The following is a 25458-nucleotide window of genomic DNA, read 5'->3' on the forward strand; positions in this document are numbered from 1 at the left end:
CTGATTGATTTTTTTAGAAAGATAACTTGCATTCCTGGAATAAACTCAACTTGTAATGATTTAGGATCCCTTTTAGGTGTTGACAAATTCAATTTGTTAATGTTTCGCTTAGAATTTTTGCATCTATGCTTCATAAAAAGAATTTTTTTTTATCTTTCTTATGATATCCCTGATGGTTTTTGTTTTTGCTGTACTTATTGGCCTAAAAATTTTAGTCTAGAAGTGTTCCTTCTTTTTTTGTTACCTGGAAGAGTGTGTGTAAGAAGAAGAATTCTTCTTCAATGTTTGGTAGAATTCATCTGTGAAGCCCTGGACTATTCTCCATGAAAAGAATATTTTTATGGGCTCCCCTGGGGAAAGAATAGAAATCTAAACATCATCCATTGTTCAGGGACTTCTGAGGGGCAGAACTGAGAGAGAGAGAGAGGTGGTGGTGTATGCCATTTCAAATTACCTGACATTTTCCTAAAAAGACTCTGCTCTTGGTTACCAACTAGCAGGCCACATATCCCTGAGCTGGCAGGTCTGCAGGTTAAGGAGCACGGTTCTCAGGCTGCCTGATTCCACCTTCCCCATGACCCAGAGGCAGGTCTTTCAGAGGAGAAGCCTTGGTGTTGGGCAGAGAGCAGTGAGGGGGAGGGGGAGGAGGGAGGGGTTCAAGTAGACTGAGGCTCTTTGTTTGCTCTGTTTCTTTGTAAATGAGGCAACATTTAGAAACAAATATTGGTTCGGAGGACCAATGCCTTCATGCCATTTCCTTCAGGTCAGCTACCCAACTCCCCTGCACGTACACACAAGTTCAGCTCTTTCAACAAGAGGGCCAATCCTGTTGAAACTGAACAGTTTTATTCAGTTTATGGTGGAAGATTCGGGTTATGACTTAGATTCATCTGTAACTGGAAGCTCTCTTCTCTCTGTCTCTCTCTCCCCTCCTTTTTTCCCTTCCTCCCTCCCTTTCTCCCTTCCTCTTCTGGACAAATAAAGAGAAGATCAATATAGAAAAAAAAGGAGAGATCAATATTTAAAAAAAAAAGAGCAATATCAAGGAAGCAGCTGTGGTCTAGAGAAGGCTGCGACTTAGGAGATTTGAGTTCAGGTCCCAGAGCTCTGTGAATGAGGACCTGTCATTTTACTGCAATGTTCACATCTAAAAAATGGGGGGCTGATCTTATCTCCTTAGGCAGTTAGTCAAGATCACAAGGTCTTGACCCAGAACAGTAACTGGCATGTGAAATAGCTGAAAACATGATCCTCTCTTTCCATCTGTGCGTGATAAGCCAGTGCAAGCCTGAGGTGCTGCAGTCGGGGCAGCCAGACCTCTCCCAGAGACAAGCCCCTCTGCAGCAGAAAATGGGGCCTGTGCGTCCGTGGAGAAATGGCAGGGCTGGAGGTCCCTGGTCTGTCTCTCAGTGTGACCCCAGACAAGACTCTTGGCCGCTGTTTGTGTCCCTGTTTCGTAGGAGAGGCAGTGCCCCTGGGTACACACGCTCTGGAACCAGACAGCCTGATTTTGCACCTGGCTCAACAGCTGACCTTGGACAAGTTATTAACCCCTCAGGGCCTCAGTGTCCTATCTCACCTGTAAAATGGGGATTCTAATGCACAGATCTCAGAGGGCTGTGGTGAAGGCCCAGTGAATCTCTCAGCAAGTGTTTGCCACTGTTAAGCTGTAAATGAGGAACAAGGAGTTTCCTGACCCCAGTGTGTTTCTAGTAGAGAATTAAACACCATAAGGGAGAGCACAGGGACAAATGTCACGGGCCACCAAGGACACAGAACACTGACACTTCACCTCTCACCTCCACACAATCCCATACACATTACAGATGTGGGCACAGCCACATAACTAGGGCATACACACATGTGCACCTACAGCCAGCCTTACCGCTGCCTCCTAGGAGAGACAGACACAGGCCTCTATCCTGTCCTCCTGAGCAAGAACCAAGGCCCATGAAAGTAGATGACGTGGGATCCTGGTCTTCGTGCCTCGTCTGGCCCGTCTTCAGATCCCATGGGCTCTGCACTTCCTCCCCTGCACGTCTTGGGCTCGGACTCAGAGGGCTCCACTGAGGCAACGCATGGGCTCAGCCTAGCCAGAGTGCTCCCCCTGAGGGGCTCAGGCTAGGCTGTGGGCCTGTCCCCAGAGGAACTGCCTCAGGAAAGTTTCTGTGTGTGATTGCGGAAGGGGCCCAGGGGAAAGGATCATGGCCCATCTGCCTCCCATGGGCTCCACCAAGCTCCCCTGAGCTTATGGATTAGCTCAACATTCCACAACTCTCCTTCCAGCTTCTGGCTGCCCCTGCAAGCTCACTGCAGGACCTGTAGAAGGCATGAGAGGAGTGTGGGTGTCCTGCTCTACGGAGTCTCTCCCAGCCAGCCCTGCCCCTGGCTTTCCCCCTCCATCTTCCTCCCTGTACCTCGAGGTGCCCCCATGAGGCCAGACCACCCCTAATGCCTGCTGCAGAGGGCAGCAGGAATACACGTCTCCTGCCAAGATTCTGGGTTTCCCATGGCTCAAGCAGGAGGGCCCACAAGGGCGGGACGGAAGGAGGGCAACAGCTGCCACTCTTCTTCATGGTGAGGCAGGGATGTGGAGGGCCCGGCTTGGCTTCTGTCCTCGCTGTAAACAGAAAGTCCCTGCTAAAGCAGTGCTCTCTGCAGTGGGGTGTGTGTAACCCCGTGTACATGAGACAATCTACTGGGGTGTGGAGAATCTATCCTAGCTTCTGGTTATATTTACCCCTCATGCAAAAGATAAAGAAGTTAACTCTCACTCCCGTTTCATATGAGGATTTGCACTGCCTCCCAGCTGGTCTGCAGGCCAGGCAGACACACATCATGGAGGGCTTTTGAGGTCTCCTGAGGGAAGATGGGGAAAGCCTCACAAGGGGTGGGGTGGGGAAGGGGATGCTGGAAGGTTGTGACTCCCTGACCTAGCCTTTGCTTTTGGCTTCTGTGGTTCCACATTTTGTGGTTTGCATACACCCAGTAAAATGGGTGTACAGATTAAGTAATGTGATTTACCTCATCAGATCTCACAAAAGGCACAAGTGCCTTAGAAAGACTCCTAGTGCAAAGAAGCTAGAAGTAGAAGATGATTCCGATACCACACACACAGGTGAACTAAAATAAAATGGCACTACTGATGTATCTTCTAAGCCTGGTGTAAATTAGTGTAAATAAAACCAAAAACAATGATCATCTGGTCGGGTTGGATAAGTAACTTAAGAAAACCCTAAAATTATCTTGATGACTCTCTGGAAAATGGATTTACATCTCCTATCAGGAATCGTGCCCCTTTCCTACATGTATGTGTTGCCTTGAGATATTTTTCATTGGGTATAAGGCAGAGTAAATACACATTTAAAAATGAGTGTTTCATCTTTATCTCATTGTTTAAAAATTTTCTATTCCTTTCACGATTGAAATGGACATAATACTAGTTTAAAAAGTACATATATTCATAATGTACAGCCTCACTATTTTTCCTTGTAAGGATGGACAATCAAAATGGTTTGGAGACCACTTTTCTGGAGGGAGTCAGGGATGACTCAGGGCATTGACATCAGGGCTCATCCTCTCCTGGGTCCCTTTCTTTGTGTTCATGTGTCATTTGTCCTGAGTGTCACAGAGTCTTGACCACATTCCTGGGCAGCTTCTTATGGGAGAGACTTTGTCTCTCCTGTGACTCTGTCCCTAGCCAAAGTGTCCAGCAGGCTTCATGAAGGGACGGAAGGTTACCAGTCCAGGATCCTGTGCTCAGGAGGGCACGTGGGGAAGGACAGCTCCTTTAAGGGCCCAAGAAGGAGCAGGATTTCTGGGTACACATGAGGACAAGTGAAAGGGGTTGAGCCTATTGTCTTTGACTTGTGGTCAGCTTTATTCTTCTCTCACACCCTCTCCCAGGACGGTCTCTGCCTATCATTCTCCTTTCTCCTGTTCTAGTCTGCGTTTGCGGCAGTTCCCTTCCTTCTTTCATCTGTGGAATGAGCACATAGGCTGATTCAGGACCAGCTCTGGCACCCCGGGATTCAGAAGCAGAGCCACCCACGCCCTCCCCTTTGCGCTGCAACGCTGCTCCTGGCACAGAGCAAGCGCGTGTGAACAACGGGTTGATTTTTCTTTAATTCCCTTCCTATCAGCACTTTCGTGTTGGAGTCCATCCAGGGGTCTGTCCCAGAGATCAGAAAATGAGGTGATCAGCCTGGGCGAGGAATGAAGGGGGAGGGCTGAGGAGCGATTGGGCAAAGCGGGCTGCGCAAACACAGGAGGTCAAAGACTGTGCTTGGCCAGCCCCGTAGGGGATAAAGGCGCGCGGGGCGCAGGAAAGCGGCGCAGAAGTCGGTCCGTCTGTGCTCGGCCCTCCGCGTCGCAGACCCGGGAGGATGAGGCTCGCCGTCCGCCCTCTGCTAGCCTGCGCGGTCCTGGGTGAGTGCGGCCGCTGGGAAGGCCCGCAGAGTCGCCGGCCCGGGCGCCCGCTGCATTCCGGAGCCCGCCGCCCCATCCCTGGGCTCCGCGCAGGAGCTGGGAGCCCGGACCTTTCCTTCGCTTCTCCCCGCGGGACAGCTCTGGGCCTGCCGCGCCTTCTGGTCCTGTCTGTGCTTCTGCCACCTTTTCACCCTCTCCTTGCTTCCTCCTCCTGTCCAGAAAGCCTTGTAGGAGCGGAACTCCGTAAATTAGAGCACTTCCATCACGATTTATCAAAACCCTTTGTTATGGTCTTAATCAAGTCCAAACTGCTTAGGATGGCATTCAAGGCCTCCCCAGATCTGGTCCTGCCTCCACGACAATCCGATGTCCCATGGGTGCCATTGGGGCTGGCCATGTCCCACTAATGAGGCAGGGCCATTGAAGGGATAGGAGCGTGGGATTTGAAGCCAAAGTTTTTGGGTCCTCAGCAGTGAGAAAGATAGTACAGCCTGGCCTGGGAAGGTCCTGTGAGAGTAAATGGGGCCATGAATCCAAGCACAGCGGAGTGGACTTTGCTGCACACATCTGTGCTTCAGAGCCTGTCACCATTGGGCCCCCTTTGTCCTCTAACTTTTGCTGGCCACTCGTGGTACATTTATCATACCTTTGGAGCCTCCTGTGCTTAGTTACTTGTCTCTCCTGAAAAAGTTAACCCTTAAGAGCCCACTCACCTGACTTGCCTTTGCTTTCCCCCCTCCCAACCTCAGAGAATCTCACAGGGCTGTGGAAGGTACATGCGTGACTAAGGACAAATTCCTGCCTTTGGGACCTCAAGAGGGGTGGTGTGGGGGGTGGGGGGGGTCTGGAGGAATGGTTTTGGGGAGGGTCTGCCACTGACTCCTTGTTGCCTGCTTTGCTATCCCATGGGCAGAGGTGGGATAAAGGGTGGCTGGGAGAGTAAGTTTCCCGTGGCCCCTCTGTGTCTATCCTGGAGACCCATTCCCTCCCCTTCTCCTGCTTTGTGCATCGTGGATATTCATGAGCTTCCTGGAGTCAGCCCAGTGCTGTTGATCCACAGAGCGGAGATGACAGAGGGCTTTGGGGACAGTGCCAAATGCTCGTATCATGGGGACAGCACATCTGCAACCACGTGGAGTAACTGTTACAGACATGGCTGGCTTCAGCTTCTCCTAGTGGCAGCCAAAAAGCCTAATGGAAATTAAGGGAGGGGTCACTGGAAACGACACTGAATGTGTCGAGTTTCTAGTTACTCTGGAACAGAGGATGACAGACAGGCATCATAGGCAAATTCATTGCCTCATCAATCATTTACCCCTATGTACTGGCCAAGCACATGGAAAACAACTCAGAATGTTATCTTCTTTTGTTCCCTGGGACAGAGACCAAAGTCTGGAGACTTGATTTCTAGGCCAGTCTCAGCTACTAGCAAGCTAGGTAACCTTGGGTAAAGCATCACTCTCTGAGCCCAGTTCCCTCACCTCTAAAAGATACTAATTACTAGATGATGTAATTCCTACCCTGCTGGCTTCCCAGAGTTGTAGCATTGAGCCAACACCTTGGTGTAGCTAAAAATCCCCTGTGTATCCTGAAGCTTGTATTCCATGGCAGGCCACGGGTCATGAGGTGAATGAAGGAGTCTCAGAGAACACAGAGGAGCCCTTTGTTGTCTCCAATTAAGAGCTGAAGGTCAAGCCGGCATCCCTCTGGCTAGCACAGGCTGGTCAGCGGGAAACTCGTGCCCAGACTCAGAATGCAGTGGAACTTGTGCCCCTTGCTGTCCCTGGACAGCAACGCGTGTGGACAGGCTGGAGGGGAAGTAGCCTTCATGACCCTCCAGAGGGTGTTGCTGTCTCTTCCACTGGCACAGGGACCTCTGGCCTCTCTCCCCTAGGGCTGTGTCTGGCTGTCCCTGAGAAAACTGTGAGATGGTGCGTCATTTCAAGTCATGAGGCTAATAAGTGCGCCAGCTTCCGCGACAATATCAATAAAGTCCTTCAGACTTCTGGTCCTTTTGTCTCCTGTGTGAGGAAAACCTCCTACCTCGAGTGCATCAAGGCCATTGAGGTAAGTTGCTGCCGCCTAAAGGAGAGCAGAAGAAAATCTCTATGTTCTTTCTCCTGTCGTTTCAGAATGATTCTGGACTCACAGGTAGGAGGCTGAAGTGCGGGGCAGTCAGCCCCTAGTGCTAGTAAAATCACTTTAGAAATGGAAATAAGGGCAGTCATCTTTAATGAGTCAAAGTAAAATCCAACATGCTCTGAAAGGGGACTATTTTGAGCTACTAAATTCTCTGAACTCAGAGAAGAAAACAAGAATGCGTGCTATCAAAGTGACCATGTAACACTCTTTTAGAGGTTCTTGATGAATCACAAGAAGCAGATGAATGATACACACAGGGAAGAGGAACACATAGGCGTGATCGCAGATGACAGCTGATCCTTCTGACTTCTAGGTTTTCCAAAATACTCTTCTCTCCTTCCACACTGCTCCTGCACTTGTGAACATGTGTCAGACCCTGTGCTGGACAATGGGGCTGCAGTAGTGAATTTAAACACACATGCTCCTTACTTTTGAGGAGTTTATAGTCTCATCAGGAAAAGAGAAAAACACACAAACAGGTAGACGTGAAATTTCAAATTGTGTGATGTACAACGGAGGGAAAGACACAGAACTCTCAGAGGAAACATGCTTTGGCCTTGGTGTCAGGGACAATCTCCTGGAAAGGAAGCAGTGAATCTGAGAGCGCAGGGATGGGCATGGGTAAGCCTGCCAGAAGCTATGGGTGGAATATGCCAGGTAGTAGCCCATAGCATGTGCAAAAGGCCTGAGATAGGGGAGAGCTGGGCTTCTTTGAGTTTCTGTAGGGAAGCTAGGGTGACTGGAGCAGAGCAAACAGGAGACTGGAAGGAGGAATGAGGTGGGAGAGGTAGACTCAACCAAATGGAACATGATGAACTCAAGGAATCAGTGATTTGGTATAAACAACTGGTCTGTTGTGTATGTGTGTATGTGTGTGTGTATGTGCGTTTATTGAACCTCAGTTACTACCATGGCTTAATTATAACTCTTGATTTATGACATACTTTCAGCTTTGGTATATGCATACTTCTCTTTGTTTTTAAATATATTAATAACATAAAATAATATTATCCAACAAACCCACCAGAGGTTCTCAAAACTTTATCATTGCCAATAGCTTACTTCTAGGGCTACTGTGTGGCAGCATTGGATTCTATGGGAACACCACCACTTGGGGTAGTGTAACCCACTGGCCCTACTTTCAACTACCTGTGTGTTTCCCCATCCAGGGCAAACAGAATCCTAAAATTTTCTTGCCTTTTACTTTGACTCAAGACGTATATAAGTATGAGGGGATGATTGTATAATTTTGCTTCTTAAAATATTTTAATGGCATTTTAATAAACATGCCATTGCTATGTGTTGTCTTCTCATACTTGTTTTTCCCTTCTCAATATTATGCTGTTTTCACCCACGTTGTTGAACATAGCTAGTGTTCATTCATTTTCAGAGCTCTACAAAAGTCCATTGTGTTGGTACACCACAATTTACGTTTTCTTTTCTGGTCATTAGGCATTTGGATTGTTTCCAGCTTTTTGTTATTCTAATCAGGGTCTGAGGAATATTTTTATACAAATCTCCTGGGACACAAGTATTACTAGTTTCTCTTTAATATGTATTTAGGAGCAGATTTTCTGTGCCTTGAGATATGTGAGTATTTGAAGACAATGCCAAATGTATTTGGTTTTTAAGCAAATCCAGTGTGGTTGTTCCAGTTTCCACTCTCATCAGCAGTGTGTGAGAGAAGAATCCACATCATTCTTGATGAATTTGATATTTTATCATTATGAAATAATCGCCATTTCTGGCAGTGCTTTTTAACTAAACTCTATTTTTCTGATATTAACATACTACATCAACTTTCTTTTGGTTAGTATCCTTGTATATCTCTTCCCATTCCTTTATATTCAACTTTCTGTGTGCTTATCTTTCAGGCGTGTCTTTTGAAAACTGTATATTGCTGGATTTTGTTTATTAATGCAATCTGACAATCTCATTTATTTTATGTGGTCAGTTTAGACCATTAATAAATTATTATTTTTATTATTGACAAATTGGGTTCTTAGTCCCGTTTTCCCCCTGATTTCTGATTTTTAGAAATTGAGTTTGTACATGTGTGTATTCATTTGGATTGTCTTCTCGTTATTCCACCTTTCCTCCCACAGGAAGTAATTTAAACAATTTATTTATCAGAATCCCTGTTGCTCTCGTGGACTCCATGAGTTAAACCTTGGCTCCTTGGTTCCTGAACCCCTGAGGCCCCAATGATTCCTGCCCAGGATCCTGGTATCTGGGCCAAAAAAGCCCCAGCCTCACTGCTCTAGGAAAAGCTCTTATTTGTTTACCTATTTATTTTTATTCTGTGGTGTGTGAGTGGGTGGGGAGAGTCTCTGGAAGTTTCGCCTATCTTTTGAGATACTAAGAAAGCCCTAAAGATTGTTTCATATATGGAGACTAGTTGTGGAATAAAAGAGTCCTTCCCCAATGCAAATGTATTTAATGGCACTGAATTGTACACTTAAAAGTGGTTAAATGATAAATTTTATGTTGTTATTTTATTACAATTAAACAACAAAAACAATTCCAACCATTGAAAGAAAAGTTTCAGTGAGACAAATATATAGTTTGCCTTACATTATTATTTTATTTCATTTAGAAATACCATTGTCTTATTATTTACCTATAACATGGGTCTATATAAAAGACGGTGCTTCTCACTTCAAGACAAAATAAATTCTAGACCTAGGGGGAAGGTATCTATAATATTTCAAGTGAACTGTTGGTTTAAAGATGAGAATTAGTAGAAGCAAAAACTAAAAATGAAAATAAAAGACCCAGCAAGTAACACTGTTATGGAAGAAATAAACCCACATTGTGTCGCTTCAAATCCTAGCTCCATGACTTACTAGCTGTGTTGGTCTGGGGAGGTGACTTAAACTTTCTGTGTCTTTATTTATTTATTTATTTATTTTTTATTTTTTTTTTATTTTTTTTTGGGGGGTACACCAGGTTCAATCAACTGTTTTTATACACATATCCCCATATTCCCTCCCTTCCTTGATGCCCCCCCCTCGCTGTGCCTTTATTTTTTAATGTGTAAAATGGAGCTGAGATGGACAATGGTGTCTGACTAGTTGATTAAATGAACAATCAGCCCTAATGGAAGTAGTTGAGCATGTAACACTCCCTTCAGAGTGTAAGCAAGAAGTTAAAGCCAGAGAAAGCACCAGTCCCTGAACAAAAGACTCCTGCAGTTAAATGGACCCAGGACAGGAAGGAAAAGTACTGAGTACTGAATAAGAGTGGAGAAGAATGTCCTCAAGGCTCCCCTTTCCCATAAAGCGTTCTCCACAGAGGCATCTGAGGAAGACCTCAGTCCAAGATGAAGAGGTCACCACATGAAAGGACCTGAACTTGAAATGTACATATGTGTAACAGCATGACCAGGCAGAGGGACCTGAGTCCTTGACTGCAGCCCCCTCAGAACCTGTAACGCAGGGCCGTGCATCCAGTCTGGTATTGCACGGGGCAGCTTTCCCCCTGAGAGGCCTGCTGGTAAAGCCTCTGTAATTTAGGTCAGTCTTGAAAAATCACTATAGTTTTCTGGGCCAGCAGCTGGACTCCTCACCACGGAAAACAGAAAAAATAATCCATTCCTTCCCCTGTGCAAGAGTTAAGGAATATGGTGGCCAAATCTCCTTACCAGGGAGGTAAAGTTAACTGAAGCCCATGATGTTGTGCAAGGTCTGACCAAATTGAGGGTTCCTCTGGCCCCAGATCCAAGGAGCATCGCCAGTTACCCCCACATGTCCAACTATAGGTGGGCCTTGCTCAGAAGTAAGAGCTTCAACCGGACGCTGGTCTGTTCTCTTTCAGAATAGCGAAGCAGATGCTGTGACGTTGGATGCTGGTTTGGTATTTGAGGCAAGCCTGAAACCCTACAACCTGAAGCCTGTAGTGGCAGAGTTCTATGGCTCAAAAGATGGTAAGCTCTCCCTGGGGACCCAGGAAGGAGTTTGTGGCCCTTGTTCTCTCCTAAGAGACGCTGAGTCTTGTCTCATTCAAGCAGGTAATGGAGACTAGCTAGTGATGAGCTTTCCCCATTGGGGAGTGAGTGGGGAATGAAGGGCCCTATCGACCCCCATAGCCACAACTCAAGGCCTCTGGGAGCTTTGGGCTGGTTGAGGACTGGTGCTCACGACACTGACCTCCTGGGCAGGCTGTGTGCAATTGGAGCTGAACCCGATTCAGATTTGTAAAGAGGAGTCCTCCAAGAACTACAGGTGCCACACCCAGGGGAGAGAGCACACAGGAGCATGCATTTGGAGACCTGACAACCTTGCATCTCTTCTGAGAGCAACTTGATTGTCCCTGGGCGTGTGTGAGGGACAAAAATACTTAAAGAAAGTCAGGAATGTGGTCTCTGCTGCCAAAGCTCCAGTTTCCGGGGGGTGGGGGTGGGGGGGTTGGCTTGATAGGTGTAAGCAGATACTCCCTGCGAGGTCGGGGAGGGCAAGAGCATTGGGCCACATGTGCACACGGCCTTCCTGCTCCTGGGTTTGCCTGGAGGGTTATTACAAATGTCTCCTCTGTGGTCCTTTCTTTCCTCTGTAAGCCTAGGAAGGTTTTTCTGATCCTTCCCTCTTTAGGACCCAACCCAACATAAATGTTACCTCTGGGTTCCCCTTGCCTACTCAGGGGCCCAGTAGTGATAAGCGATGCTTCCCTGGGGCCCAGTTTGAGAGTCTTTCAGCCACACTGTCCCTTTGCAGAACCGCAAACTAACTATTACGCTGTGGCCGTGGTGAAGAAGGGCACCAACTTCAAGCTGAACGAGCTCAAAGGCAAGAAGTCTTGCCACACAGGCTACGGCAGGTCCGCTGGGTGGAACATCCCCATGGGCAAGCTTTACTGGGAATTGCCTAATCCAAAGGAATCTCTTCCGAGAGGTAAGCGGGCAGGAGGGTGAGTGCCCTCAGCAGGCATCTCCTCTTTAGATGCCCACACAGGCCACACCGGCATCACTCAGATACGATCAGGTGATGACAAGTGATGACTCTGGGAGTGGAGGTTGGAGACTAAATAGCTTTAAACTGGCAGGTCTGCTGCGCCAGCACCCGTTAGGGGCTGTCACGAGTCCTTTTTTTCCAGAGCTCCTGCCACCCTACCAAAGGCTGTCCTGAGGAGTGGGGGGAAGGGAACAGAGGGCTTCAGTCAGGCCCAAGGTTGCTGGGCCCCACTGTCCACTTCCCTGGGATGCTTCCCTGTCTGTGGCTGATGCTTTTGCTCTTCTGCTGGAGCTTTCCCTGGTGGCCATCTGCTGGCTATGAACTTGGCCCGCACCTCTCCAGGCGGGTCCTCCATCTCTCAGGCATGGATCCCAGAGGAGACCTCTCTCTGAGCTGTTGCAGTCTGACAAGGCAGGGACGGGGGCTGATGGTGACCTTGGTCTTGGAAGGTGGCTGGCACAAGCCTGGTTCTTGGGGAGGGAGGTGGGAGGGAAGGGGTTAAACTCATCCCTTTTTGGAAACCCTTAATCTTGAAGAGTGAACACTCATAAAGGTGAACTGGGTCTGGGGGTGCTGGTTTTGTTTGGGTCTCCCTATGTTCCCTCGTGAGCCTAGGCTGGGAGCTGTAATTGCCTCTGGCCAGGCTGGCTCACGCCCTGTGCTTCTGTGTCTCCGTGTTGAGCAGCAGTGGCCGATTTCTTCTCGGGCAGCTGCGTCCCCTGTGTGGATCAGAAGGCCTTCCCCAAACTGTGCCAACTGTGTGTGGGGAAAGGGACGGAAAAGTGTGCCTGCAACTCCCACGAACCGTACTTCGGGTACTCAGGGGCCTTGAAGTAAGTGCGACCGGCTGCTGCTCCACCCGGGCTCCTAAGTGTCCAATGTCCTCAGGTTGGGAGTCTTCCCTGGCCCACAGCAGAGCCCAGTCTGCAAAGGGGCTTCCAGGGGTCTAATCCCCTCACAGGGACTCAGGGACACAGCTGGGACTCCCCAGACCAGGCCAGTGCATACGCTCTTCGTGTGACATTGACAAGGAAGTCCCTCTCCTGGATCTCCTCTTTCTGTCTCCCCACAGTTCTCTCACAGGACTAGACAGAGCCTGAAATGACAGGCATGGCCCTAGTGTCCAGGACGTTCTTCAGTGACGGACCCTCTGCTCTCCATTAGAGCAGTGTCACCTGCTCAACGTGCTGGCCTCTGTCCTGCCTCCTGTCCCTCTCGCTGTGCAGGCAGCTCATGTGGCTGAGTTCTTGCTCCCTCTTCTCCCTTGGTTACGTCCTAAAGTTTTAGAGCCAGCCAAGGGCACCCTTCCTCCCTCAAGAGACACTCTGCCTTTACCCTCCACCAGAAGTTTGAAAACACTTTTCCCCACGGAAATATCTTCAATGTCTTTTTGATGCTTTGGGGCTCATGGTGAGGGTCCTCCGGCTCCTGTGCGCTCACCGCCCCCATCTCCATAGTCCCTGGATATCAGCGCCACATGGTACTCCCTCAGTTGCCGCTCTGCGCAGAGGCCTCCCCTAGGCCCTCCCCTTGCCCCAAGGCTGGACACTGTGGTCAGACCCTCAAGCCTGAGGAGAAGGGCCAGCCCTGCAGGAGCCCTCCTAATGTGTCTCCTCCCCACAGGTGTCTGACGGATGGCGCTGGGGATGTGGCCTTTGTCAAGCACTCAACAGTATTGGGTAGGTGATAGGAGAATAAACTGCAGGTCCCTTCAAGCAGAGGGCCTCCCTTTTCTTCCTGCCTCCTTTTTCATCCTCAGTAGTCCGACACGAGCGAGCATAGTGTGTTCCTCCTTTCTCACCGCTGGGGTGTTTACCTGTGCAAAGGTGTATGCCTTTGGGGCCCCCGCCTGGACTCCTGGGCCTCATCCTATCATTCAACCTCCTGGACACTGGGACCCTTTCTCCTGGTCAGTGTTGCAATAGCAAAGGGTTGGGAGCACATCTGGCCGACCTTGGCCTGCAGTCAGCCTGCTGAGATGAGACCTTTTGTGGTGCAGGCAGTCACCCCTGCACTGGGCATCGGAAGCTTCTTTACCTGTAACTGGCTGTGGGCTCTGAAGCAAGTCAGTTTCCTTCTGGCCCTCACTGTTCACTCCAGGCTTCACAGCTCACACAGTTTATCATTCCGTGGGGAAGCGAGGGAGAAGAGGGGGCACACCGCAGCCCACGCTCTGCCTGCCATCGGCTCATGTGGGCTTCCCTCCCGCAGACAACCTGCCTGAGAAGGACCAGGAAGACTATGAACTGCTTTGCCAGGGCGGCCGGAGGCCTGTGAACGAATACAAGAATTGCCACCTGGCCCGGGTCCCTTCCCATGCCGTTGTGGCCCGAAGTGTGGACGGCAAGGAGCACTTGATCTGGGAGCTTCTCAACAAGGCCCAGGTATCGAATCGCCTGTCCTCTTTCCCGCTTAGCAGTGCCTGCTTGCATTTGGGGCATTTTCCTTCACTTCCTTCTTGCCACTGTAGAAGTCCTTCTGTATTCAGGACACAGTGGGGACCATGCCACACACCATCCGCTTGTAAGAAAGCACCCAGCAAAGCCTTCTTGGAGCTGCACAGAGCCTCGTCCTGCATTATCATCTGCCAGACTCTTACATTCCGGACATCCGTTTCTCTCCTGATGGAAAAGAAATGATCTTTCTTCCAAGGTCCCTCAGCCTGACTGCACACACAGCTAGCTTTCCTTCACTAGAGCAGGAGAATGCCAGAACTGAGCCAACATTCTCTTATCCAGCCCTCCCACCTGTCCATCTGTCCATCAAGGCAACCACACAGTGTCAGCCTCTGAAGGAGATCCGTTTCTTGTGCTCCGTGAGCTGTCATCCAGCCAGGGAGACAGGCACAGAAACACGTTCAGCGACATTGGGTGTTTGTTATGCAGCCCAAGGGGGCTGTGAATGGAGAAGGTGCTGGCGGGGGTGGGGGGTGCGGGGAGAGCAGGTCCGACTGCCGTCTCTCCTGGCATCTTGAAATCTTCACAGTTTTAATTTAGTTTCCTGAGTTTTAAAATTTTCTTCGGTCCTATTTTGCAGCATTCCTCGTTGCTGTAGCCATTCAAATCTGTGTTTTACTCCAAACAGGAACACTTTGGCATAGGCACATCTGAAGACTTCAAGCTCTTCAGCTCTGCTCCTGATAAGGACCTGCTGTTTAAGGACTCTGCCAAGGGGTTTTTAAAGATTCCCCCCAAGCTGGACCCCCAGCTGTACCTGGGATATGAGTATGTCACTGCTCTTCAGAACCTAAGAGAAGAAAAGACACGTAAGTATTTGGGAAGGATCATGTGGCTCTAGGAGCCTGGAAACCTGGGGAGGGTGGGGCCCAGCAATAGAGTCTTTCCAGGTACTGAACACTTGTCCCGACAATCCTTTATCTGCACGGCCTGTGCAGCCCAGTGTTAGATGGAGGCTAAATGGCATTAGTCATCCTGAGATGGGCCTGGACAACACCAAAGGGCATTAAAGGAAATTCACGCTTAAAGTGATTTGTATAGAGGCTTCCCTGGTGGCTCAGTGGTTAAGAATCCGCCTGCCAATGCAGGGCACACAGGTTCAAGCCCTGGTCCGGGAAGATCCCACATGCCTCGAAGCAACTAAGCCTGTGCGCCACAACTACTGAAGCCCGTGAGCCTAGCGCCCGTGCTCCGCAACAAGGGAAGCCACCACAGTGAGAAGCCCATGCACCACAATGAAGAGTAGCCCCCACTCTCTGCAACTACAGAAAGCCCACACACAGCAACAAACACCCAACACAGCCAATAAAAAACAAATGATTTGTATAGATGCCAGCACTGTTTCCTGTGTATAAACCAGGGCTACCCTACCCACTTTGTGAAGCGAATTAGCCTGGCACAAAGTAAGGTGAATAGAATGAAATTGCTACAAATGTGCACATCTGAAGCCAACACTATGGTCAGCATGTGCCATGGGGAAGCTGGCGTTTTAGACAGGTCGATGCTGCTCCTGAATTTCCTTGTGTCACTGAGGATGTGTCTGAACATTCATTCATTCAACAGACATGTACTGACCATCTAGCTATAAACTATGCAACATGCTGGGCATACAATGGTGAGTCAAAGATATATTAGATTCTGCTGTCATGGAACTTTCAGACCAGTGGGGAAGACAAATGTTGAAGGAATAGTCACTCCATTGAATGATCAATTAAAAATGAGAGATTTCCTCAGTAGAAGGAAAATAAAAACAAAAACCCAGAACAAAATATCACGGCTCTACGAGAGTGCAAAGCAAAGAAAGACAATTCCCGGAATTGAGGTAAGGCTTCCCTGAGGAAGTGCCTGTTGAGCTGGGTCTGAAAGTTGGGTAAGTGTCCATTTACTCAACAGACATTTATTGTGCTGACCATGAGCCAGGCACTAAGGGTGCCGTGGGGAACAAGACAGGCATGGCCCTTGCCTGGCCAAGCTTATGTTCTCCTGCACGGAACAGACAGTAAACAATGAATAAATATATAACATCAGCTCAGACGGTTAAGTGCAATTTCTAAACAAAGAGGGGGAAAAAACTCCAGCCTGAAGTGATAGAGTGCCTTGGGGTTGGGAGTCGAGTTGACTTCTCACAAGAAATAATTTTAAGTTAAATCTAAATGATGAGAAGCCAACCAAGAGATGGTTACTGCCTTTGATATCTAAGAGATTAATTCCTGGAATGGGATCTGAAATGCTGAAGAATCCCAGAGTTTTCATGCAGACAGTAACATAACCAGCAGGCAACATCTGGGCCTCTTCTCATCTCTGCTTCTCTTCCTTATGTCCTAGGCCCAGTCACCCCAACGGGTGAATGCAAGAAGGTTAAGTGGTGTGCAGTGGGCCAACAGGAGAGGGAAAAGTGTGATGAGTGGAGTATAAATAGTGATGGAAAAATAGACTGTGAAACAGCAGAGACCACGGAAGACTGCATTGCCAAGATCGCGGTATGTCACTCCTGCCTCCGTAGGGCAGCGTCCCTGCCATTGCCGCCTGCCTGTCCCCAAGGCTGAGTGAGTGTTCCTAGGAACGATGTGAAGAGCCAAGTTCCCAGGAATCTTGCCCGCACTGTGGGAGCCTCAGGACCTTTGAGCTTGTGGATCTGAAGGGCTGCTTAAGGCTTGTTTCCTCCTGGTGTTAGCACGCAGTGGAGCGCAGTCTGAGCCGTGTCTACTTAGGGAGGCTGGACCTCAGTGTGGGGGAGCCTGAGACCCATGGTGTGCCACGGCAAATGTGATGGGGTCGTGTTATTGTGCGAGCACGCGGAAGTTCAGCTTTGTTGATCACAAGAGCATCCCATGTTTGCTTTTAGAGAATGTTGAAAAACTGAAGGATATAAAGAAAATACATAAAAACTAATTGTAACCTTGTAACTCAGAGAAAATCCTGTTAACTGTGCTCATATCATACATACAATTTAACACCCTTTTCTCACCTAATGTCATCTAGGGAGCTTTTCCCTTGTCACAAATCATCCTTTGAAAACATAATTTAAAAAATATATATTTCAGTTTATTTTTGAAAGACGATACACTATTCTGTTTACAGTGGTTAAGTCTGGGGACCAAGTTTATGGGGGACTTTTTTTTTTCTTTTTCTGTTTTCAAATTTAAATTTAAATTTTTTCTTTTCCATTATGGTTTATTATGGGATGTTGAATCTAGTTCCCTGTGTTATACAGTAGGACCTTGTTATTTATCCATTCTATATATAATAGTTTGCATCTGCTAATCCCAAACTCCCAATCCATTCTCCCCCCCGTCCCCCACCTTGGCAACCACAAGTCTGTTCTCTACGTCTGTGAGTCTCTTTCTGTTTTGTAGATAAATTCATTTGTGTCATATTTTAGGTTCCACATATAAATGGTGTCATATAGTATCTGCTTTCTCTTTGACTTACTTAAGTCAGAAGTAAGTGAGTGCCTATGATAATCTCCAGGCATCACTTCACTATTTCATTCTTTTTTTTTTATAGTATTCCCTTGCGTATATGTACCACATCTTCTTTAACCGTTCACCTGTTGATGGACATTTACGTTGTCTCCATGAAAACACGATGTTTTAATTTGACAGCTATTCCAGAGTGTGGATGTACTGCAATTTGTTGAACCATTTCCTTGCTATTGAGCATTAAGTTTGGTCCTATCTTTGTGCTATTATGAATCATACTTGCGTGTTTTTACTCACACATTTTGCCCAAGTAGTTTCCCACATATCTGATTATTCCTTTAGGGTATATTCTTCAAAAGTATATTTCTAGACCCGAAGGAAAACTTGGCAGTCTTGTTGAATTTAAGCATCTCTGAAATTTGGGGCTTATTAGCTCTATTAGGTCATTAGATCTAACAGATCATTTGAGTTTATCTGACTCATTCATTAAAGATCTTGTATTTACCACACACTGAAATAGCACTCGGCCAATGTGGCCAATATTCAGGGCTGGGGCCCCCATCAGGAGGCACTCTATGCCACAGGCACAGCCCTGAGTCCCTGACTCCATTCATCTTGCAAATGAGAATTCATGGCATCAGAAAGGTGTTGTGAGAGGATCTCTGGGATAGTGTGTCCCATGAGAGGACAGGGGAACAGAGGATGTGGGTCTTTGCTCCTGAAGAAACTAAACAAAGCACCCAGAGTTGATCATCAATCAGTTCATCATTGTTTGGGTGAAAATGGGAGTACATTTTATTTTCTATGTTTGGTGTGCCTGACTGATCCTTTGGGGGTCCAGTACCAGCACCTTCTGTCTCCCGGGGCCTTCATGACCTGTGCTGGCAAGGCTGCTTCAAGGAAACAGCTGGAAGGGCATGTGGGACAGGAGATGGTCACTTTTCGCCTGCTGTGATGTGCTGTGTCTTTGCAGAGAGGAGAAGCTGATGCCATGAGCTTGGATGCAGGCCACATCTACATAGCAGGCAAATGTGGTCTAGTACCTGTCCTGGCAGAGAACCACAGTAAGTGGAAATTGCTACTCTAAGTGTTTCATTTCCTCTGGGCCATGGAGAGAGGAAATGGAAAATCACAGCCTGATTTATACCATATAGGCCATAAAGCTCTTGTTTACGGAGCACCTCCTACTTCCTAGCCTCTGGGCTCCCTCATCTCTAGTCCCAACAGTTATCTTGAAGGATGGGGTCTTCTATCATACCTTCCACAAGGGAGTTGGAGGCTTTGCACTGGGAAGTTCTAGCTAAAAGTGATCCTCTGCAGAGGACAGCTAGATTCTCATTTGGGATTCCTGGCAGATTTTCTTGCTTCCAAAGCTCACACTTCTCCTGTTGCCCTGGTGGAGAGATTCATGTACAATTGGCAGAGACCACTGTGGCCACAGGATAGATAGAGTGGGAAACTTGAAATTTACAATTTGGGGCTAAATTCCAAGGGCCAGGGAGCTAAAGTGAACTTGCATAATCCAGACAGCCTGAACCTTTTGGAAACTGGTGATATGTACAGAGTTTTCCTGGCTCTTTAAATTCTGAGCTGCACATGGGAAAGATGATTTCCAATCTGTAAATGAGTGCTTAATGCCGTCTTTGTTTTCTGCCCTACAGAAACGACGGGCACACTGTGTAAAAATAAACCAGAGGAAGGTGAGTTGAGATTGGTAACCTCATGAGTTTAAGATAAATTCCCATTGCTTTTGGGAAAGGGTAAGATAAGCTTAAATTGAAATCCAAAGTAGATAAGAGACCCGTTTTCAGAATGCAAAAGAATCATGGAAGGAGAGTCATTGGCCATGATGATTACTCCTCTACACTTGCCATGACTTGCACACGGGACTGCCCATATAATCCGATAAGGTATGTCTCTTTGTCCTCTAAGGATGCATAAGAGGGCCAGCAGCTCAGAGAGGTTACAAGTGGCTTGGACTCCCACATTAGGCAAGCAAATACAGGCCCCCCTCCCCACTCCTGACTGCCTCTATTGCACGAGGCCTGCAAAGTTTTAGATGAGAGTTAGCACCAGCCCAGGAGCCTTGCTGATAGGCGCCTCGCAGGGCTGAGGGGAGAGGCTCACACAGGCAGATGTCTAGGGGCATGAAAGTGCCCAGCCTCCCAGCCAGGGCTAGGCCCCAGAACCCAGGCCAACCTGGCTCTCACCCAGGGCTCTGGCTGGTGATGGATCTGGGACGATGTGGCAGGACCAAGACAGGAAATCTTATCAAAGCGGGCTCTGGGGCCCGCGCTCAAGTCCTGCAGGTCATTTCCAGCCATTAGTGTGCAAGTCTGTCCTCATCACTTTTCTCAGTTACCCGAGCCTCAGTTCCCAGCCTCCCCCCATCATACTCGGAACCAAGCTATTTGCCGAAAATATAACCCTTCTTACTCCATGAACAATAAGTTTTGCATCTTTTCTGTTGGAAACAATTTCCTGAATTAATTACACTGGAAAACTGAAATCATGAGTTGATATTCTTTCTAGTTCCAGTTTTAAAGAGCAGCATGTATTTGCTGCTAATGATGGCAGCTAACTTGATTTTGAGTTTCCACTTTGCTTATTTATTTTGGTGTAAACCTGTATTCTTCTTACCGCAAAATATCTGGCCAGAATATCCCTGTGCTTTACTGCTCATTTACCACTCTTTCCTAACGTACCCGTCAGTATCCATTCCTCTGCTATTCCACAGTGGAGGGTGAGTTGCTGGTTTATGTCAGTAGCTCCATGCATTTGGGGAAGGGTTACACACCAGCCATTGCTCTGATGATTACGTATTCTTACTATCCTGTTTTTAAAGTTCATATTAATCTCCACCTCCTGGAATGACTTGTAGCTCCCCTCAGTCAGTTATTGGGAAGACCCTTGCAAAAAGAAAAGGAATGACTTGGGATAATTTTACTCCATAGGGAGATGGCAGGCTTTGATTGTAGACAGACACTTTGGAGGGCCCAGAGGTGTTAATACTCCCTTTTGGGGTGTTTTTCTTGTAGGATACCTTGCTGTGGCTGTGGTTAAGAAATCATCAGGTGCTGATCTCAACTGGAACAATCTAAAAGGCAGGAAGTCCTGCCACACCGCAGTAGACAGAACTGCTGGCTGGAACATCCCCATGGGTCTGCTCTACGACAAGACTAAGAGCTGTCAATTTGGTGAGTGAGCTCTGGGAGGGCACTGTTGTCAGGGCCAGGTGGAAAGAGGTATACTGGGAAGAGTGTGGTATGGTATAAGATGCCATGGCCCTAGTTCTATGGTAATACAGTTTGGTTTAGTGAAGTTCAAGGAAATATCTAAAAGAAATGGTGGGGCTGGGAGGTGGATCAGAATGGTACTTTTCAGTTGCACACAATGGCTTAAGTGAATATGTGTTTACTTCTCTCTCTCATGAAAAAGACCAGAGACAACAGTCCATGGCTGGTACTGTCATTAGAAGCCCAGGCTCCTCTCTCTTACTGCTCCATCATTCTCAGCACGGGGCCTCCATCTTCAAGGTCACCCATGGTTGCCATTAGATCCGTGATCCAGGCAACCTCAAGGAACAAGGAGTAAGGGCCCTTGATGTATGCACCACCTTGTTAAAGGAGCCATTCAGGAACTCTACCCCAATTACTTCAGCTAACTTCTCATTGCCCTGAACTTGGGCACATAGTCACATTTAGCTGTCAAAGAGGCTTAAAAATGCCATCTTTTATTTGGGCACATTTCTACCCCAAATAAAACTAGATTTTTGTTAAAAAAAATTAAAAATAGAACTACCATATGGTCCAACAATTTCACTTCTGGGTATTTACTGGAAGCAAACAAAAATACTAACTCGAAAAGATATGCACCCACATGTTCACTGCAGTATTATTTACAATGGTCATGATACAGAAAGAAGTGAAGTGTCCATCATGAATGAATGGATAAAGAAATTGTGGTTTATATATACACAATAGAATATCTATCAGTCATTAAAAAGAAGAAATCTTGCCACTTGCAACAACATGGATGGATCCCGAGGGCACAATGTGAAATAAGTGAAATAAGTCAGGCAGAGAAAGACAAATACCATATGCTCTCATTTACATGTGGAATCTAAACAAAAATAAAACAAAACAACCCAAGCTCACAGACACAGTAAGCAGATTAGTGGTTGCCAGAGGCAGGGGTTGGGAATGGGCAAATTGGTCATGCGGATGTTATGTACACCATGGTGAGTATAGTTAACGCCGTATTGCATATATCAAAGTTGCTAAGAGAGCAGCTCTTAAAAAATTCCCATCACAAGAAAAAAATTTTAATGTGATACACCACATTAACAAATTGAAAAATAAAAATCATATGATCATCTCGATAGATGCAGAAAAAGCTTTTGATAAAATTCATCATCCATTTATAATAAAAACTCTCCAGAAAGTGGGCATAGAGGGAACATACTTCAACACAAAAAGGCCATATATGACAAACCCACACTCAACAGTGAAAAGCTGAAAGCATTTGCTCTAAGATCAGGAACAAGACAAGGATGCCTAGTATCACCACCTTTATCCAACACAGTTTGGAAGTCCTAGCCAAAAGAAAAAAAAATTTTAACCCTGTATGGTGATGGATGTTAATTAGACCTATTGTGGTGGTTATTTCACAATATAGTCACAATAGCGAACCATGTCATATACACCTGAAATTAATATAATGTTATATGCCAATTATATCTCAATAAAAAATTAATGGAGAAAAAATTAAAAGAAAAAAACAACTTGATCTTTATTATGAAGAAGCAAGGGGAAATGGCCATTGGGTGGACAGCTACAAGCCCTGGGACTTTCTAGGCAACGTGGTAGGAGGGATCCTTGGGTCTCTTTAAGATCTTGGCAGTCTCACCAAATGACTGCTCAGCTCCTAGGCCCCTTCGAAGGTGGAAATCAGTTTATTCTCTGTGTCCTCTGAATATCTTCAGGTATGAGCTTAGTTCTGCCTCCTCAAATTTGTAAGTTCACCATGGACATGTTTTCTCATGGTTCTTATTTTCTTTAACTTCCTGAGTACTTCCTCCCTGCCACCTCCAAATATGTGTAGCTACTTTAAAAGGAGAGGCCTCTAAAGGGGCGGTGCGGATTTGGAGATGGCAATCACATTTCTGCACTGACATGTTCTGTGACACCGGTTTGACAGGAAGCAAAGCCTGGCTGGGGTGACATTCAGGAGTTCTGTTGCCCACCAGCAAGGGCAACACCTCTGCTCTCCTGAGCCTCCTGGCAGTTATACAGCCATGCGAGAGCAGCTGAACTGTGAGTGAAATTCCCCAGCACATTCTTGAGCTTGCTCTTCTAATAAATACCAGAGAAAAGAAACACCTGAAAACAAGTGGCACAACTCAGAGAGTGAGACCTTCAATTTTACCTCCTTTTAGTCAACTTTCATATCATTTCCATCTCATCTCTCTTTTGGTGAATGATGACACCATTGGGATGCTGATGGAATCCCCTCCACCTGAATTGTACTGGTCACTCACCATTCCCAGCCTCAGTTAAGTTTCCTTTCAAAGCCTACAGCCTGGCAGATCCCAAATTGATGGCAGGTCACATAGCAAGTATGTTCTACCGATCCTGGGCCATACACACCTGTGATGTTTCAGATAAAGGCCACTCATAGTGACTCAAGAAGAGTTGACTTTCTCTTGTCCTTCTGCACAGATAAATTTTTCAGTGAAAGCTGTGCCCCTGGGTCTCAGGTAAATTCCAACCTCTGTGCTCTGTGCATCGGCTCAGAAAAGTTTCCTGGAAGGGAGTGTCTTCCCAACAACAATGAGAGATACTATGGCTACGCAGGGGCTTTCAGGTAAGTCTTATAATCCTCATACAAAAATAATAATAATCCCAGCCTTGACAAGATTCCTTTTCAGAAACTCAGGTGAGATTCTTACATTCCTAGCCCATTAGTCCTGCATGTTCGGTGTCACATTTACAAACATATATAGAAACCTGTGTGAAGAGGCATCCAGGTCCCTCCAGGATATGGTCTCCAGACCTGGCTGTCATAGACAGCAAAGACTGGCAGTATGGTGCAGGTCAGAAGTTCTCAACAGGGGGTGATTTGCTCCTCAAGGGACATTTGGCAGTGTCTGAAGATGTTTTTGATTATCAGTGGAGTTGGGGGTGCTGGCATCTAATTGGGAGAGGCTGCTAAACATCCTACACACATAGGACAGCACCCTACAACAAAGAATTATCTGGCACCTAATGTCACTAGGGCCAGGTGAGGAAACTGTACCATAATTAAATAAACACAGGAGTCAAGCGTCTGGCTCATGCTCTTCCATTCACCTCTGGGGGAACCTACAACTATGGAAATATATCAGTACAAAGGTAAAGTACATGATTTCTACATCTTTGGTTACATTTCTATCTCATGGAGTCTTTATCATTTTTAAAGAGACACCTGTACACTTTACGACCTTATGTTTTTAACTCTCCTGTCTGACTTAGGCCTGTGTTACTTAGTGGTTCATGAATCCATCAGCTTCATGACGATGGTGGTATTGTAACTAAAATTCTCACGAGGGAAGGCAAAACAAAGATTATCCCAGTCTTCCAGTTAGAACCATGTTGTGAGTTAGAGTAAGCACAATTCACAGTCCACAAATTTCCAATTTTACAAGTAGACTATGAATAAGGAATCACCTTGCTAGAAAAATGCCCCTCTAATATTTGTGTTGAAGCTAGGAAAAGGATGTAGCTCTGTTGAGAAAATGTGCCAGAATTTAGAATTTAGTGTGTAGAAGTGAAATTGTATAACCACAAAGCATAACAGAGGTCTTATTTTCTTTTTATTACTAACATTAGTAATGTGTAAGGTTAGTGATACTAGGTTAGTGATCCAATGGGAGTCACAATGGCTGATAACAGATGGCCAGCCCTGGATCTATAAGGTGGACTTTCTGAATGACAGATGTGTCTCTCATCTCTTTTCTTCTCTCTCCCTTTCTGGGACTCTGCAGGTGTCTGGTTGAGAAGGGAGATGTGGCCTTTGTGAAGGACCAGACTGTCAAAGAGAACACTGATGGTATGTGCACAACCCTTAGTCCCCATAAATCAGGGTCACTGGTTCACTTCTGTTCAAGATGTCTTTGTGGAAGTGTTATGGACTCTGTCAGGGTCCAGAGCTCTGGTTCTCAACCTGTTTGCCCAGTGAGGAGAGAAGTGTTCACTTGGGTAGGCAGAATGGTAAGGACCATGGCTTCCCAGTGGCCCTGAATTCTCTCCCAGCAGCCTTTCCACAGGTGCAGGCACTGTGCCTCCCTTCCCCTAAATACATCAGTGCACATTTCCTAAGAACAAGGACTTTCACATACTTACATGAGCAAGATCAGGAAATTTATACTAACGTGGATTTAATACTCATCACGTCCACAGTCCCTATTCAAATTTTGTGAATTATCCCCAAAAGGTCCTTTATTTCTCATATTTCTAGGTCCACTACATATTTAAATATATTATAGGTCCACTGGGGAAAACATACAGAGAGTGGCACCCTTGTAGGAATGAGCACCAAGACCTTGGCTTCTAGAACCATTCTCCAATAGAAGGAACCAAGGCCCCTTGGAAAAATAGCTGATTCTGGGACTGGGGCAGGAAAAGTATAAGGTGAGCTTGTAACGTCATGCTGAAGAGCTCAGAGAGACGGGAAGTGTCAAAACACACAGGAGCCATTGTGAATGCCCTCCACTGGCCAAATCTGGGACATTTTGAGCATTAAAAGAAATTATAATAGTAGTAAGAGATAATAACCCATTGAATAAAATAAGAACACATCAATCCATCCTGATTAAACAAAGGAGTATGAGGGAAACATCTTCCTTATTTTAGAATGCTAATTACAGATGCAGAAATCATTACGAAGTTAACAAACTATCATCTGGCAACCAATACAGGAATAATGGATTCAAGCAAGGATCATCAATGGGTAATAAAACTAGTGGGTGAATATTAGATGGCCATGACATGAATAAACAAGACAAAATTTTAAAAATGTCGG

General features: G+C 46.6%; 1 protein-coding gene across 1 annotated transcript in view; it reads left to right on the plus strand.

Annotated features, from left to right (window-relative positions):
- Nucleotides 1–4300: 4300 nt before the first annotated feature.
- The window catches only part of LOC130855064 (serotransferrin-like), a 28065-nt gene continuing 6907 nt past the window's right edge, over nucleotides 4301–25458 (plus strand). Inside the window, exons 1-14 of the mRNA XM_057737919.1 lie at nucleotides 4301–4428; nucleotides 6323–6495; nucleotides 10387–10495; nucleotides 11283–11459; nucleotides 12205–12352; nucleotides 13143–13198; nucleotides 13731–13903; nucleotides 14604–14784; nucleotides 16301–16455; nucleotides 18371–18461; nucleotides 19059–19097; nucleotides 20436–20594; nucleotides 23118–23262; nucleotides 24422–24486. Of these exons, the coding sequence (XP_057593902.1) occupies nucleotides 4386–4428; nucleotides 6323–6495; nucleotides 10387–10495; nucleotides 11283–11459; nucleotides 12205–12352; nucleotides 13143–13198; nucleotides 13731–13903; nucleotides 14604–14784; nucleotides 16301–16455; nucleotides 18371–18461; nucleotides 19059–19097; nucleotides 20436–20594; nucleotides 23118–23262; nucleotides 24422–24486 (1714 nt within the window). The 5' untranslated portion in view covers nucleotides 4301–4385. The remainder of the gene's footprint in view (nucleotides 4429–6322; nucleotides 6496–10386; nucleotides 10496–11282; nucleotides 11460–12204; nucleotides 12353–13142; nucleotides 13199–13730; nucleotides 13904–14603; nucleotides 14785–16300; nucleotides 16456–18370; nucleotides 18462–19058; nucleotides 19098–20435; nucleotides 20595–23117; nucleotides 23263–24421; nucleotides 24487–25458) is intronic.

This window comes from Hippopotamus amphibius, chromosome 6, assembly GCF_030028045.1.
Source record: "Hippopotamus amphibius kiboko isolate mHipAmp2 chromosome 6, mHipAmp2.hap2, whole genome shotgun sequence".
Classification (NCBI taxonomy): Eukaryota; Metazoa; Chordata; class Mammalia; order Artiodactyla; family Hippopotamidae; genus Hippopotamus; species Hippopotamus amphibius.